At 39.1% G+C, this 13,180-nt stretch overlaps 1 protein-coding gene across 1 annotated transcript; it reads right to left on the bottom strand.

Annotated features, from left to right (window-relative positions):
- Positions 1-1,895: 1,895 nt before the first annotated feature.
- Positions 1,896-12,522, bottom strand: LOC143876232 (uncharacterized). The gene is made up of 5 exons (XM_077377954.1): positions 10,969-12,522; positions 4,019-4,098; positions 2,799-3,063; positions 2,412-2,695; positions 1,896-2,251 (listed from the first exon to the last, which is right to left on the bottom strand). The coding sequence occupies exons 1-4, from the start codon at positions 11,744-11,746 to the stop codon at positions 2,427-2,429; spliced, it is 1,392 nt and encodes a 463-aa protein (XP_077234069.1). The 5' UTR covers positions 11,747-12,522; the 3' UTR covers positions 1,896-2,251; positions 2,412-2,426.
- Between the last annotated feature and the right edge of the window lie 658 nt (positions 12,523-13,180).

Here is a 13,180-nt window from a genome sequence, read left to right on the forward strand (position 1 = left end):
TAAATTTGATGGAGAATGAATTACAGAAAAAGTTGGATCCACTCTCTATTCAACTTTGAGAAAAATAATGCTCCCACCAAATTCCAGATATTGTACACTTCCAAAGTTAATGGATTTTATAGATTTCTCTAAACACCTAATAAATTATTATTTCAAGGTACAAATAATCTTTCCATCATTAGCACTACAATGACCGAATAATTACAACTAATACTATTATAGGTAAAATTTTAAACAAATTCTCAATTATTTAACCCCTGTTTTTTTTCTTGGGATTTGCTAGCGTCCATCGCGCATTTCGTGGATGGGCTGTTGGCCTGTTGCATGTGAGAGCAGCCACACAGGCTCACTTTTCAGCACATTTTATCTTCAATCACGAGGTGGCTGCTCTCACATGCAACAGCCCATATGCGAAATGCCTTCTGCGATGGATGCTAGCAAATCCCTTTTTTTTTCATAGGTAAGCTAGGATCGAAACCCCAACCTCAGGGTGAAAGAACATTGTTGTTACCAATCGAGCTAGAGGCTCAGCCCCTCTTTATTGGTTTTGACAATACAAAATATTGCTTTTTTAATCCAAATCACTCCTCAATTTGATCAATATTTCAACAATTCTTAGGACATAATTATTTAATTAAATTAAATATTTTAATAAATTAATTTTAAAAAAAAAATTCTATAAAAAAATTTACCAAAAAATAAATTCTATTTTCACCTGATAAATTATCATGTAGTCTTATTCATCATTCTGTTCCGTATAGCCATATGTCTTATAGCAAACATTTCATTAAGGAACATCTGTTGCATGAGAGAGCAGCCACATAGGCTCACTTTCCAAGGTCCATCCCAAAAGGCATTTTGCGGAACATCTGTTGCATGAGAGAGCAGCCACATAGGCTCACTTTCCAAGGTCCATCCCAAAAGGCATTTCGCGGAACATCTGTTAGATGAGAGAGCAGCCACATAGGCTCACTTTCCAAGGTCCATCCCAAAAGGTATTTCGCGGAACATCTGTTGCATGAGAGAGCAGCCACATAGGCTCACTTTCCAAGGTCCATCCCAACAGGCATTCCGCGGAACATCTGTTGCATGAGAGAGCAGCCACATAGGCTCACTTTCCAACAGATTTTGTCATTAAGATTAATAACCATATAGAGTAGCACAAAACCCAAACAAAATTCAACTCAAATAGCTACCCACCCTCCCCTTCTCTCACCACCTGGAGACACTAATTTATCATGCAAAAAAAAAATTTACTGGCTGCCATACATGGCCTAAAAGACCCCTACCAACCACAGAATATCATACCTAAAAGACCCTCACCAACCGTAGAATATCCTACCTGATAAACACCCTACAAATCAACAAATGAGAACTCATGACAGAATCCAAAACAAAGTAAAATACCCAATCCTTATTTGATGTTGATAAGATGCAGGTGTGCCTGTTCGGAGTTCCGGCAGTTCATGATACCAACCGGTGATGCCCCCCTGTTTAATTAACATTAACTGAGAGTGATCATTCCAGTGTTTCAAAATGCGGCCAAAGCAAATCCTAGTCGACTCGGCAACACATTATCAAATACTCGGTTGACGCGGTCATAACTTGTAGAACAAAATACGACTCAAACAAGAACCCGGCCAAGGTAAAAGGGAGTCGACTCGAGGGAGGGAGTCCACGACAACATGGGGCGAGGGTGTTGAAACAATGGATCATTCTAATGTATATGATAAACCAATGTATATGCAATTACATTGGATAATCATCTGCTACAAATTATACTAAAGACACTGCATTTCTTCCAGGCATTCCCATTACACCAAGACACCAATGTCCTCGTCCAAGTGACATACACCAGTACCGTATCAATAAAGACACAGAAGCAAGAGGTACGGTTGTGAAAGCCAGTTCATTGGACTGCAATTTCATTACACATTCAATGAAAAGATGTATAAAGGATTATCACTGTACATAATTGAACAACATGATCTCTGCAAACCCACACCAATAAATGAATGAAAAAATTAAGAATCCTCAAAGGATGATGCCCTGCATCAACCGAAAACTGAGCTTCAATCCTAAATCAAGCATAGGCTCGAACTTTCAATGCAACAATTTTCATCTCCTGCTCAAATTGACAGTGCAGTTTTCTTAGGACCCAAGAAGCACCAAAATCATGGTTTTTTAGAGCGAGCTGAGAGACGCAACCACCCTTCAATCGGGTGACTAGTGATGCAACTTTCAACTTTCCCTGTAAACAACCAAATCCTTATTAGGGGAAAACATTATGTACACACCCATTCTACAATGCTAGAATATCAAGTACGAAGGTGAAGGTATCTACACTACACACGTAACCTTGGGCAGACGAGGAATGAGAACAAACTAAGGACAAGAGTAGTAACACGTACCCTTAGATGCCTTATTCAAATGCGGGCATAACCTCCCCCTCCTTGAAATGCGCCACCAAGAATGGTTCTTCTTAAGAACGACTTTCTATTGAGAGACCAGCTCCTTCTCAATGCTCGCCGTCTTCTCCAAGCAGAGATACGTGTATAGATAGTTGGGAAGGTGAAGCAAAACAGTAGAAACAACAATACTGCAAGACAGATTAACATAACATATCGAAATCCATTTTTTAGAGCTGGGTCTTTTTGTCCTGTCCATGGTACACCCCCGACATTCATTCCGAATACTGTGGGACCAAAAGAAAGACCAATTAAACGCTTTGGATATCAAATCAAAGACCAATACTGTGGGACAATGGCTTTTAGAAAGTATAGTGAAAGAAAACTTACACCCAGTGATGATAGACAATGGTAGAAAGGTGATAGAAAGGAGTGATAGGTAGTAAAGCTTCCTATTTATTTGCTCGGACTGCCAACTGTCAAGACTGGTTTGAATTGCTGTGACCCGATTGGCTAAAAACCCCACATTTTCTTTAAGCCTCCTGAGCCGGCCAATGAGCTCCTCGAGAGAGACACCATCTTCACTGGCAAACCAGCTTTTTGTAGCACATTTTTCTTTGACACGTGGGAAAACTTGTTCCCCATGAGCGATTACCTTAATCATAGTAGCGCCAATCAGCTAAATGTGAATCCAAACAGCCAAAGCAAGCATGCGATTGAACTTAAGGCCACGTTTGGATACCTCATGTTTTTGTATTTGTATTTGAGTTTTGGATACAAAATACATCAATCATCCTCATGCTCATGTTGAGAGAGAGAGAGAGAGAGAGAGAGAGAGAGAGAGAGATCTTGCTGCCGCAGCGGCAAGGTCGAGGAGCAGCGAGGGTGAAGGTAATTGCCACAAATATTGATTTCCAAATAATGTCTTGCAGAACAGATTTGCAAATCGGATTTTTTTTCACTGTTGCAGCTGATTTGAAATCTAAGGATCTGATCCAGTTCCAAATCTCAACTGCAAATGTGACAAATCCAAATCTAATCTTGTATGTATCCAAACGTGGCCTAAATGATCTGCGAAATTGAACTAATGCAGCCATAATTTATCAAAAAAACAAATCCCAGAAAAATATTCTGCAGCAATTGAAGATTTGGTGATTAACAGTACTCGCTCTGTTCATGACCAGTGAAATGCCTCCAATAAATGGAGAAAATCTCAATGCTTATTAACATAGTTCGAAAGATACTGATTCAGCAGAAAAAAATTAGTTTTAAATCTACCTCGAGGAAAAACACACTGACGTGTGCTGGTCAAGTCATATTCAAAACCGGAATTTTAATCCTTGCTTACTAGGACTCAGGTGGTGACAAGTGGAAAACTCCGAATTGATCTATTCGTAATATGACATTTGGCAAAAATCCCAATATTGTAAATATTTTTCGAGTAGCTTGAAAGTTTGAATCATAATAGGAGTCAAATTTATTACTTTTCTAGCTCTTATGTATGAGCTTCTGCAATGATTGGTTTAGACATATTTACACATATTTGCTCTCCTTGTTAATAAACTCCCATCTTCCATGGTGAAAAATGTTTTAAGGCATTCAGGAAATACCTGTAGGAGTCTCTGCAAATTCAGATTCATTTTGGGGAATCTTCTTTCATCTAGCATTTGTTTCTTCAGTGCAAAACTACCTGCAGAGTTCAGACCAATAAAGCATGCAAACGAATTAGAGATTCACTTGCAATCAGCGTAAAAAAAAAAAACCGTGCGCGCGCGTGTGTGTCATATGGGCATATTGAGAAAACTGCTAACTGATAGTCCATTCTAAATGTGAGGTTGCACATTTCAGTAATATCTGATCAAATTACTAGTGCCATGAGCCAGCATGAAATTTGCACATAAGCATGTACTATTGCACCCAATAGAATCAGAAGTAGCCATTATCTGAGTTTTAATTCTGCGGGATGGAACATCTACAACGTCTCTGTTGGATAATAATATTGTCAATCAGAAAGTGATTTAAACTGAGTTCGGCCCATAGGACCAACCAACACCACAACAAGCTCCACGTATTCTTTTGAAGGTCTATGGCCAAGAAAGAGCTGAGGCGGCCATATTGGAGATGTCATCATGACATCATCTTCACAACATGCTGATGTCAGAGAGGGCCCACCTATGCTCCATTTGACTCCAAAACCAGGGAACCCTGCCGTTATTATTATTGTTAACTTACCAACTTCTCCAATAGCTTAAGCTGTTAGAGAAAGGCCCCCGCACGTGTGGCCCACTTGGCAAACACGTGGCACTTGTGGTCCCACTTTGGGCCGACCATCGCATGTGGATTTTTTGCTATCCGGGAGGTTTGAACTGGAGACCTTTGGCTCTGATACCATGTTAACTTACCAACTTCTCCAATAGCTTAAGCTGTTAGAGAAAGGCGTTATTTATCTTTTATACTTTAACAATTATTATTATTATTTTGAATTCTAGGAGTTGTATGGGGAGGTTGTTAAGTACTTACTATTCTCGAGTTTCAGACAGTTTCAGCTCCACGTTAATTTCTTCAAGTGAGTTACTTTATTAGTAGTTCATTCTATTAGGAAGGAGTCTTTAAGATTTAGATTTAGCAAATGGGAGAATATCCACTTGAATGTATGATGTGGAACAAATTTTCAGCATTTCTGGAGAATAAACTTTATGCTTTTAAAGCTGTTTTTTATTGTTTCTACTGCATGAACTGGCAAAAATCCTTGTTTTTGCTTAATTTTCTTCTCACTACTTGTAACATTCTCTGCTGTAAATTATCTTCTCCATCCATAGACGTCAGAGTACAATGAATTATTCACAGGTTTCCTGTCTAGTCCAGGACAAGGTTCGGATGCATCCACCAGGTGAAGTTTCCAATGCTAGTTTCAAACCAAAATGTGTGGGGAAAAGAAGAATTCCCACAATTTGGTAATGTACCTGAGAAGGGTTTCAAGCTATCCATTATATTTCAAAGAATTGAGACAAATAGTAAAGAAACTTAGCAGCAAATTTAAGGCAATTCACTGTTGACATCCAGCCCTCCATCCTCATCCTGCAATTAATCCCACAACCAATCAACCTATGAATCAAACTCGAAGTCCAGCAGGACCAAGCATAGGAGATTTTAATTGGGTTGAGCCTCTAGCTCAAGTGGTCAAGGTTTTGTTCTTCAACCTTGAGATCGGAGTTTCAATCCCAGCTTACCTTCCAATAAAAAAGGAGAACTTAATTGGTTGCCAAAGTACCCTAATTTCCAACTCGTGAATCCAGTTCAATTCCAATGAGAACTGATCATTTGTAAGAATAATTGGGATAGCACAATGATGTGCAAGTGGATCAACGCATGGTTCGAGACCCACAAAACTGGAGGGATATGCATTACCATGGTGGGAACAGCTACAAGAAACATGGATACAAATGGAGAAGCAGAAAAAATTGCTGGTGAGAGAAGTCCAAAAAGGTCTTAAAAGGTAAATTTGTGCCCATGAAATATGAATTCACCAACAATTCCAAACCTCCAGGCAAGGAAATAGACTCACAAAGGAGAAAACCAGGGACTTATTACATGAAAATCTGGTTTGAACTCCGAGATAGCGAAATTCAGCTCGTAGTCCACTATGTTCCAGGATGCAAGCACAAAGAAGAAGCTCACCGAGTTACACCCAATCTGAAGGGTCTCTAATCCAGTCCAGTTGGAAACAAACTGTACCTCAGTTCTTCCCCTTTTATGGTAAGCATTCTTAACTGTAACCTCAGTTTCTTCAGCTTCGAATAGAGGATTTTTTTTTCCTCTTACTTTTGTGGGCAAATTGCTGAAAATTTAAGGTGACTTTTGGGTTTAAAAACCTCATAGAAAAGAGGTATTTTCTTATACTTACTGATATGATATTGCTGGAATGTTTTTTGCTGCATCACTTCCCAAGGAGGAGGAAACATCAATAAGGTTGGTAGGATAACAACGATGGGCTGTAGCTGTACAACCACTACATACAACGGCCAACCCTAGTACATCTACTAGACATAGTTTGAAAAGTAAATCAAGCAATTCAATAGCTCATCTCCAAGACCACAGTAGTTGATTGGACACTCAATCCAAGCTCATATGTTATAAGTGCAACCATTTGGGGCACAAGTCATCCGATTGTCCTTAATGAAAATTCCTCAACATAGCTATAGATTGTTATGGAAACTAATAATGAGAAAGCATATGACAATGATAAATTGGAAGTTCTGAAAATATGACAAAGCCTATGACAATGATGAATTGGAAGTTCTGGAAAAAAAGAAAGTCTAGTCGCCTGATGAACCATGTATTTGTCAAAAGCTCACTGGAATACCCCTATCGTAGATAAGAATCATATGGTTAAGGTCCCGGCACTCAAGACCGTCCATACTAGGGCTAGCTCGACTTAGATCGAAGTTCCATGCATCGTCCACAGAATCAGATTGTCTTTTCTCCCATTGATCGTCTTTCTTCAGCACAAATTCCATGCATGATGCACCATGAATTGGAAGGAATACGCCTTGATCATTGATGTAGGGATTTGTGAGAATGTTGTCTCATAGCTCATGATCAATAAGCTGAAGCTAAAAACTGAACCATACCTCAACCTTAGATGACTGCTTGACTCAAAAAGGATCTGAGGTAAGTAGGGGTGCTTACTCGGTTAAAACCGAACCGAAAAAACCGAATAGTTGAAACCGAATATATTTCGGTTACTAAAAAATGGAACCGAAACCGAAACCGAAACCAAATACGTGAGGAACCAAACCAAACCAAAACCGAAAACTGAAATCACTGAAAAATCATCAGATTCACTAGTTTTTGGTTTTTGGTTTCGGTTCGGTTTGCACAATTCAGGGTGTTAACAACCCTAACAATTAAATAAAAGGATAAATTTGTAATCTTCAGTCTTCACATAGATCATACAGAAGATCAGGAAATAAAAATAGAAACAAAATCAAGGATAAAAGCAAAAGAAATATCACCTGATTTGTTGGAAGAAACCCTAATTCCGAAACTTCGGAGCTGTGGAAATTAAAGAGGGATAAGCGAAACCACCGGAGCAACAAGGGTTTATGAAGTATGTCGGAGGAGGGAGGAGGAAAACAGAGTGGTGGCCTGGTGGGTTTTCTTGAAGTATTTTCTGCAAATAGTCTCCACGGATTCGAAGATGAGGCGGATTGGTGGAGGCCGCGGAGCCGCGCAATTGGAGATGAGGCAGAGGGCCGGTCCGGCCGGAAGCCGCGCAATCGGAGCATCGGAGGTGGAGAGGGGTAGAGGGCGGCTGAGTTTAGAGGAGAAAAAACCCTAGCTTTTAGATTTCTTTTGCTGCTGAAGTGAAAACCCTAACGAAAAATCAACTATATTTACTTGGTTTTGAAAATTAAGTCTTATGTTTTTTTACTTGGGACAACCTCCTCTTGACCTCTTGACCTCTTGTCTCTTGAGTGGGGGGTTCTCTCAAGTGAAAAGGGGGACTGGATATATCAGTTAAGAAAATTCTTAATTTCGGTTTGTAATCTTTAAAATGAAAACCGATACCGAAAACCGAAATTTTAATCTTTAAAATGAAAATTTGGTTTTTTCGGTTAAACCGATTTTTTGTCTTCAGGAACCAAAACCGAAACCGAAAACCGAAAATTGCATTTGTAAAAACCGAAACCGAACCGTTCCAATCCGGAACCAAACCGAATTGACCGACCAATTTCGGTTCGGTCGGTTAATTCAGTTTTAATCGAATAATACGCACCCCTAGAGGTAAGGGTTCCAAACCGTTGGTTGATGCTCTTTCCATCGCAAAGAATAATTGGGATGATGTTTTTTGAGGTGATGAGGATATGCGTACTTGCCACATAATATTGGAAATTTCACAGAAATATTAGGAACTCTATTCATAGGGGAAAATGGAATACATAAATGTTTATACAAGATTCCAAGACAGTGACAAAGCTATTTTAATTCTTATGAGGAAATCGAACGCACATCTTATAAAGATGGAGGTCACAACTTTCTAATAATGAGTCAGTTTGTAGAAAAGAACTTGAGTATGGGTAGGTGTATTTCTTGGCCGTGAAAGAGGATGTCGCCATAAGTGTGGTACTAGAGATGTTGGAACCAATTTTACAAGATTATTGTGATATTAGACCAAAGAAGTTATTGTACCAATTACCTCCTACGAGTGATATCCAATATCACACTGAACATGTTCCTGGTTCTCGCCTTCAAACCCTCCTCACTGCTCCAAGAGTCTCAAGGAGCATGGAGAGCTACAACCGGTGTTTAAAAACGCGGATGTGGCGCGGAACGCGGCCGAAGAAAATCATAGTCAACTCGGCATGACGCAGTCGAGTACTCGGTTGATGCGACCGAGTACTCAGTTGATGCGGTCATAATTCGGGAGAGTAAAAGGAATTTTTATTTACTCTGTAGGAAAAAACGCAGAATGCCGTGGAAAAAATGCCGAACGCAACCAAGGTAAAAGGGAGTCGACTAGGGGAGTCCACGCGGATGCGGGGAGGAGTTTTAAAACTATGGCTACGACAACATGCAAATGATTTATTGAAGAGGGGAATTATTAGGGAGAGTATGAATCCATGTGCAGTTCTTGTACTAAGAAGGATGGAAGTTGGAGCACGTATCATAGCCACTCAATCAATAAGACCATGATAATTGGTTTTTTATGCCCCGACTAGACAATATGCTAGATATTTTGAGCAAGCTAAAATTGTTTTTAAAGACGGAATAAAGAAGTGGATGTCATCAAATACAGCTTGGATAAGGGAATGAATAGGAGATGGATTCTAACACAAAATATGTCTATATGAGTGGATTGTAACGCCATTTGGATTATTGAACACATCTAAGACATTTAAGCGTTTGATGAAAGAAGTTTTCAAGCTTTTCATTGGCTGATTTGTAATAGTTCACTTCAATGATGATTTTATTTATAAGAACAACAAAGATGAGTTTTTTCAGCAACTTTATGAGGTTTTAAATGTTCTGCGACAGAAGTTGTATGTCAGGAATACAAATTGTGTCCCTATTGGACTAACTCTAAATCATTAACCATTTATTTGAAATAATTTCATCCATCAAATTAACCTAAACAGACCCTAATTAGTATTTAAGACAACCTTTACAAAACTAAAAAGTGAATTATATATTGCTGCCAAAATCATCACCCACTGTGCTTTTTCTAGTTAGAAACTTTTCGAAAAGATACTGAAAAAATTCTAGACTCTTTCCAAAACCTAATTTAAGTTTCTAACTTCTTTCCTAAAATCCAATATTTCAAGTTGTCAAGACCGACCAGAACACTTTTTCAAGTCTTTGAAACTTTCCAAATTGGAAATATCCCAAGTCTTGTCCAAAAAATGCAATCCATATTGCCTTGATAGGCCCAAAAAAACAATTCAATGTTACCCAAAAAGTAAAAAAAATGTTACCCAAAAAGTAAAACAAAAAACACCAAGTAACTTCACAAATTATATAGCCCATTGGTCTTCATGATGTATCGAGATGCTAGGACCCACCATTGACATTGGTATAGTATTTGTCTCACCAAACTCACAAGAAACCCTAGCACACCCTTATTCCCCCCTTTCCCCCCTTTTGAGTTCTCAACCCTCTTCAAAGACAAGAAGTCGAAAATAAGCCCTAAAGCCCCTTTATATAAAGCTGGCCAAAATTACTCTTATCGGGCCGAACTCACTTTAAAACGGGCCAGTCCGTGGGCCACATCCGGGCCACGCACAATATTTCGGACCACAAACAGGTTTGAATTCAAGACACCCAACTCAACAAATATATAACCTGCAAATTACAAATAGGGCGAATATTCAAAAAAGTTTTCACAGCAACCATGTGCTCCTCTTTGCAGACAGAATAATGAAGTAGAGAAAGAGAGTGACGACAACATACATATTTTATTTCTTCTTATAATAAGGTAGTTATATAAAAATATCATTCTTTATGGAAATATTTTAGCAGTGGACTGTGGACCCGATAACCTACCAAGTTTAGTACCAATTTTCTTGTACGTTTCATCCTAACCTCTACCTTTGCTCAATAGAGACAACACGCAAACCCAAAACGAAAAATTTGCAATTTCTTCATCCTTATATTAATAGATAGAGACTAACTATGTGTGTGCCAACAGACAAGAAAAGAGTATGGGTGAACACCTATTTTCCGTGATCCATCTTAGTTTGATATATCTATTTTCTAAATAATAATAATAATAAGACCGTTCCGAGCAAGCAATAGGTGCACACTTTGAAGAAGCACATTCATCATAAAATTCATCGAAATTCCTTTCACCAAAATCACTTCAGCAAATTCATGTGCAGTCATAGGGTCTCCATGAAGGAGCTATGTCTAAAGGATAATACTACATATAAAATAAGAGATGAACAACAATAATCAGATAAATGGGAAATGAAAAAAGAAAATGTATATGAACGAAGACATTCATGAGTCATTTTTTTGAATTGGGAAGGCAGCTTAAAGTTGTTATTAAGATAGTGATTACCTTTATCTAATTCAAGCTCAACTGAGTCCAATTCAAGCTCAAGCTTGGTTACTATATCCTGAAGTTGATCCATGTGTGTGTCAACAATGTGAATGAGGAGATTCGAGACGGTTTTGGGCACTGGATTATCAGCCTCCTCAGAATGATTCATTGTCAATAAAAACTCAAGAACATGTTCCCTAATCACAATCCCACTAGATCCTGCCCTGTCATCATCTCTAAACAAATTAGGCCCCTCAACACTAGGGATCTCTGAAAGAAGAGATTGACCCGATGGTGAGAAACCCAATCTAGGAACACGGCCCAAAGACACGGTAATCACCGACTTCTCGGTAACTCTAGCCGCAAGCCTGAGAGTAAATTTGCTAGCACAAGGCCCCGGCGAATTTATCCGAAAAATAAGCGCCCCATCAACATACCCACAAAAGGGTCCATTGCTAACAAGAGACAGAATGTCTTGTAGTTTCAGAGGTGGGCAAAGAACATCGATAAGGTATTGTGCGGATAAAGTGAGCTTCTGATTTCCTTTGGGAAGTTCCACATGATACCAACAGAATTCATTGCCTCTACCTTCCGTGAGATCCCATTCCTTTGTAAAATAATTCCCTGATCCATCAAATGTATAAGCTTTCTGTCTCACCGCGCCTGGGAAATGGGTTCGATAGCGACCGGTTTCTTTGATATGCATATCAGGAGAGGGCTCTCTTTCCATTTCCTCTGCCTCTGCCTCTGTATCATTCTCAGCCTCTGGAATGGTTTCTTCTTGAGATAGGTCCATAAATGTAGAACAATTCAAGAAAAGTGATTCCTAATCAATGTTTTCTTTCTATAGGTAAGCCCAGTTCTTAATCTATATTCCCCTCTCTTTGTATAATCAATCCAATAGATTTACGCAAAGAATAAGAATTTAAACCCTTCCCTAATACAAGAGCCCAAAACCAGATCAGAGATGATTTCAAAACTAGAAAAATTCTCCAAAACAACAAAATCCCACTTTAAAAACCAAAACCCATGTCAGAATTAACCATCTGAATCTGCAAAATCAATCTTTCCAATATTCAAAGCCCTAGCCCATAAAAGATTGGGCGTTTATCATTCATTCACAAAACCCATCTCAAATTTAACCATTTGAATCTACAAAATCAATCTTTCCAATCAATTCAAAGCCCTAGCCCATAAAAGATTGAACCTTTATCATTCATTCAACAAAACCATACAAAACCCACCTCACCAAATTAATCAAGCTCCTACCTCTTTCAAACAAAGAAAACAATGACCCTTTTTCTCCAGTCTCCGCTCCTCTGCTTCCCAACAAAGACCCAAACAAGATTCAACCCCAAAATAAGAAAAGAAAGTTAGAATATAATAAAGAAAAAACCCTGACCAAACAAATAATATAAAAAGAAACCATTTCAGATAACCAACGTCGACATGTCCTCTTGGTAGTTTCCTCCTTGGTTCCAAATATTTGGGTTTTCTATAATCCAAAAATCCTATTCAAATTAAAATAACGTTCATATTTAATTAATATATTTCTATTTTTATGTCTTGCCCGCCAAAGACATTGCAAACCATGACTCTTCTTCTAACCAAAAACAAAACTCAAAAACTTCAAAATTAGAATGTCTTGCTCCCCCTCGCCCCTTGTAGGCTATTCCCCCCCCCCCCCACCCCCCACAACAACATAGGATGATCCAAGCCATCCATGGTTTGGATCATCCTATGGTGTGGTTCGTACCAATTTAGGCCCCCATATTTTTGAAAATGAAGTGTACCGTCCAGACCATAGGATGATCCGAGCTGTCCATTTGATGGGCCACAGTGTAAATAGGTTGTGCCCCAAAAATCATTTCCTTAGGATGATCACAACCCTACAATCTGTAGAGGTTGCATAAGATGTAGTTTCTATTTAGATCGGAGGGCTAGGATCAGCCTATGGAAATAATATTTTGGGACGCAGCCTATTTACGTTTATGGCCCATCAAATGGACGGTTTGGATTATCCTATGGTGTGGTATGGGCGGGGCCTACGTTGTTCAAAGATGGGCCCACCATTCCACCAACGGTTTCTGTTGGGCCCACCAACTGTTCCTGTTGTGTGTTTGGAGAGAGAGAGAGGGAGGTCAAATGGTGAGAAAACGTTAGCAAGCCGTCAGGGGGGAATATAGCCTACAGTGGGGAGGAATATCAGCGCCCTAATTTTTGTTTCTAC

Source organism: Tasmannia lanceolata, unplaced genomic scaffold, assembly GCF_043159265.1.
Source record: "Tasmannia lanceolata isolate RefF3 unplaced genomic scaffold, GAP_Taslan_0.1 ptg000004l, whole genome shotgun sequence".
Classification (NCBI taxonomy): Eukaryota; Viridiplantae; Streptophyta; class Magnoliopsida; order Canellales; family Winteraceae; genus Tasmannia; species Tasmannia lanceolata.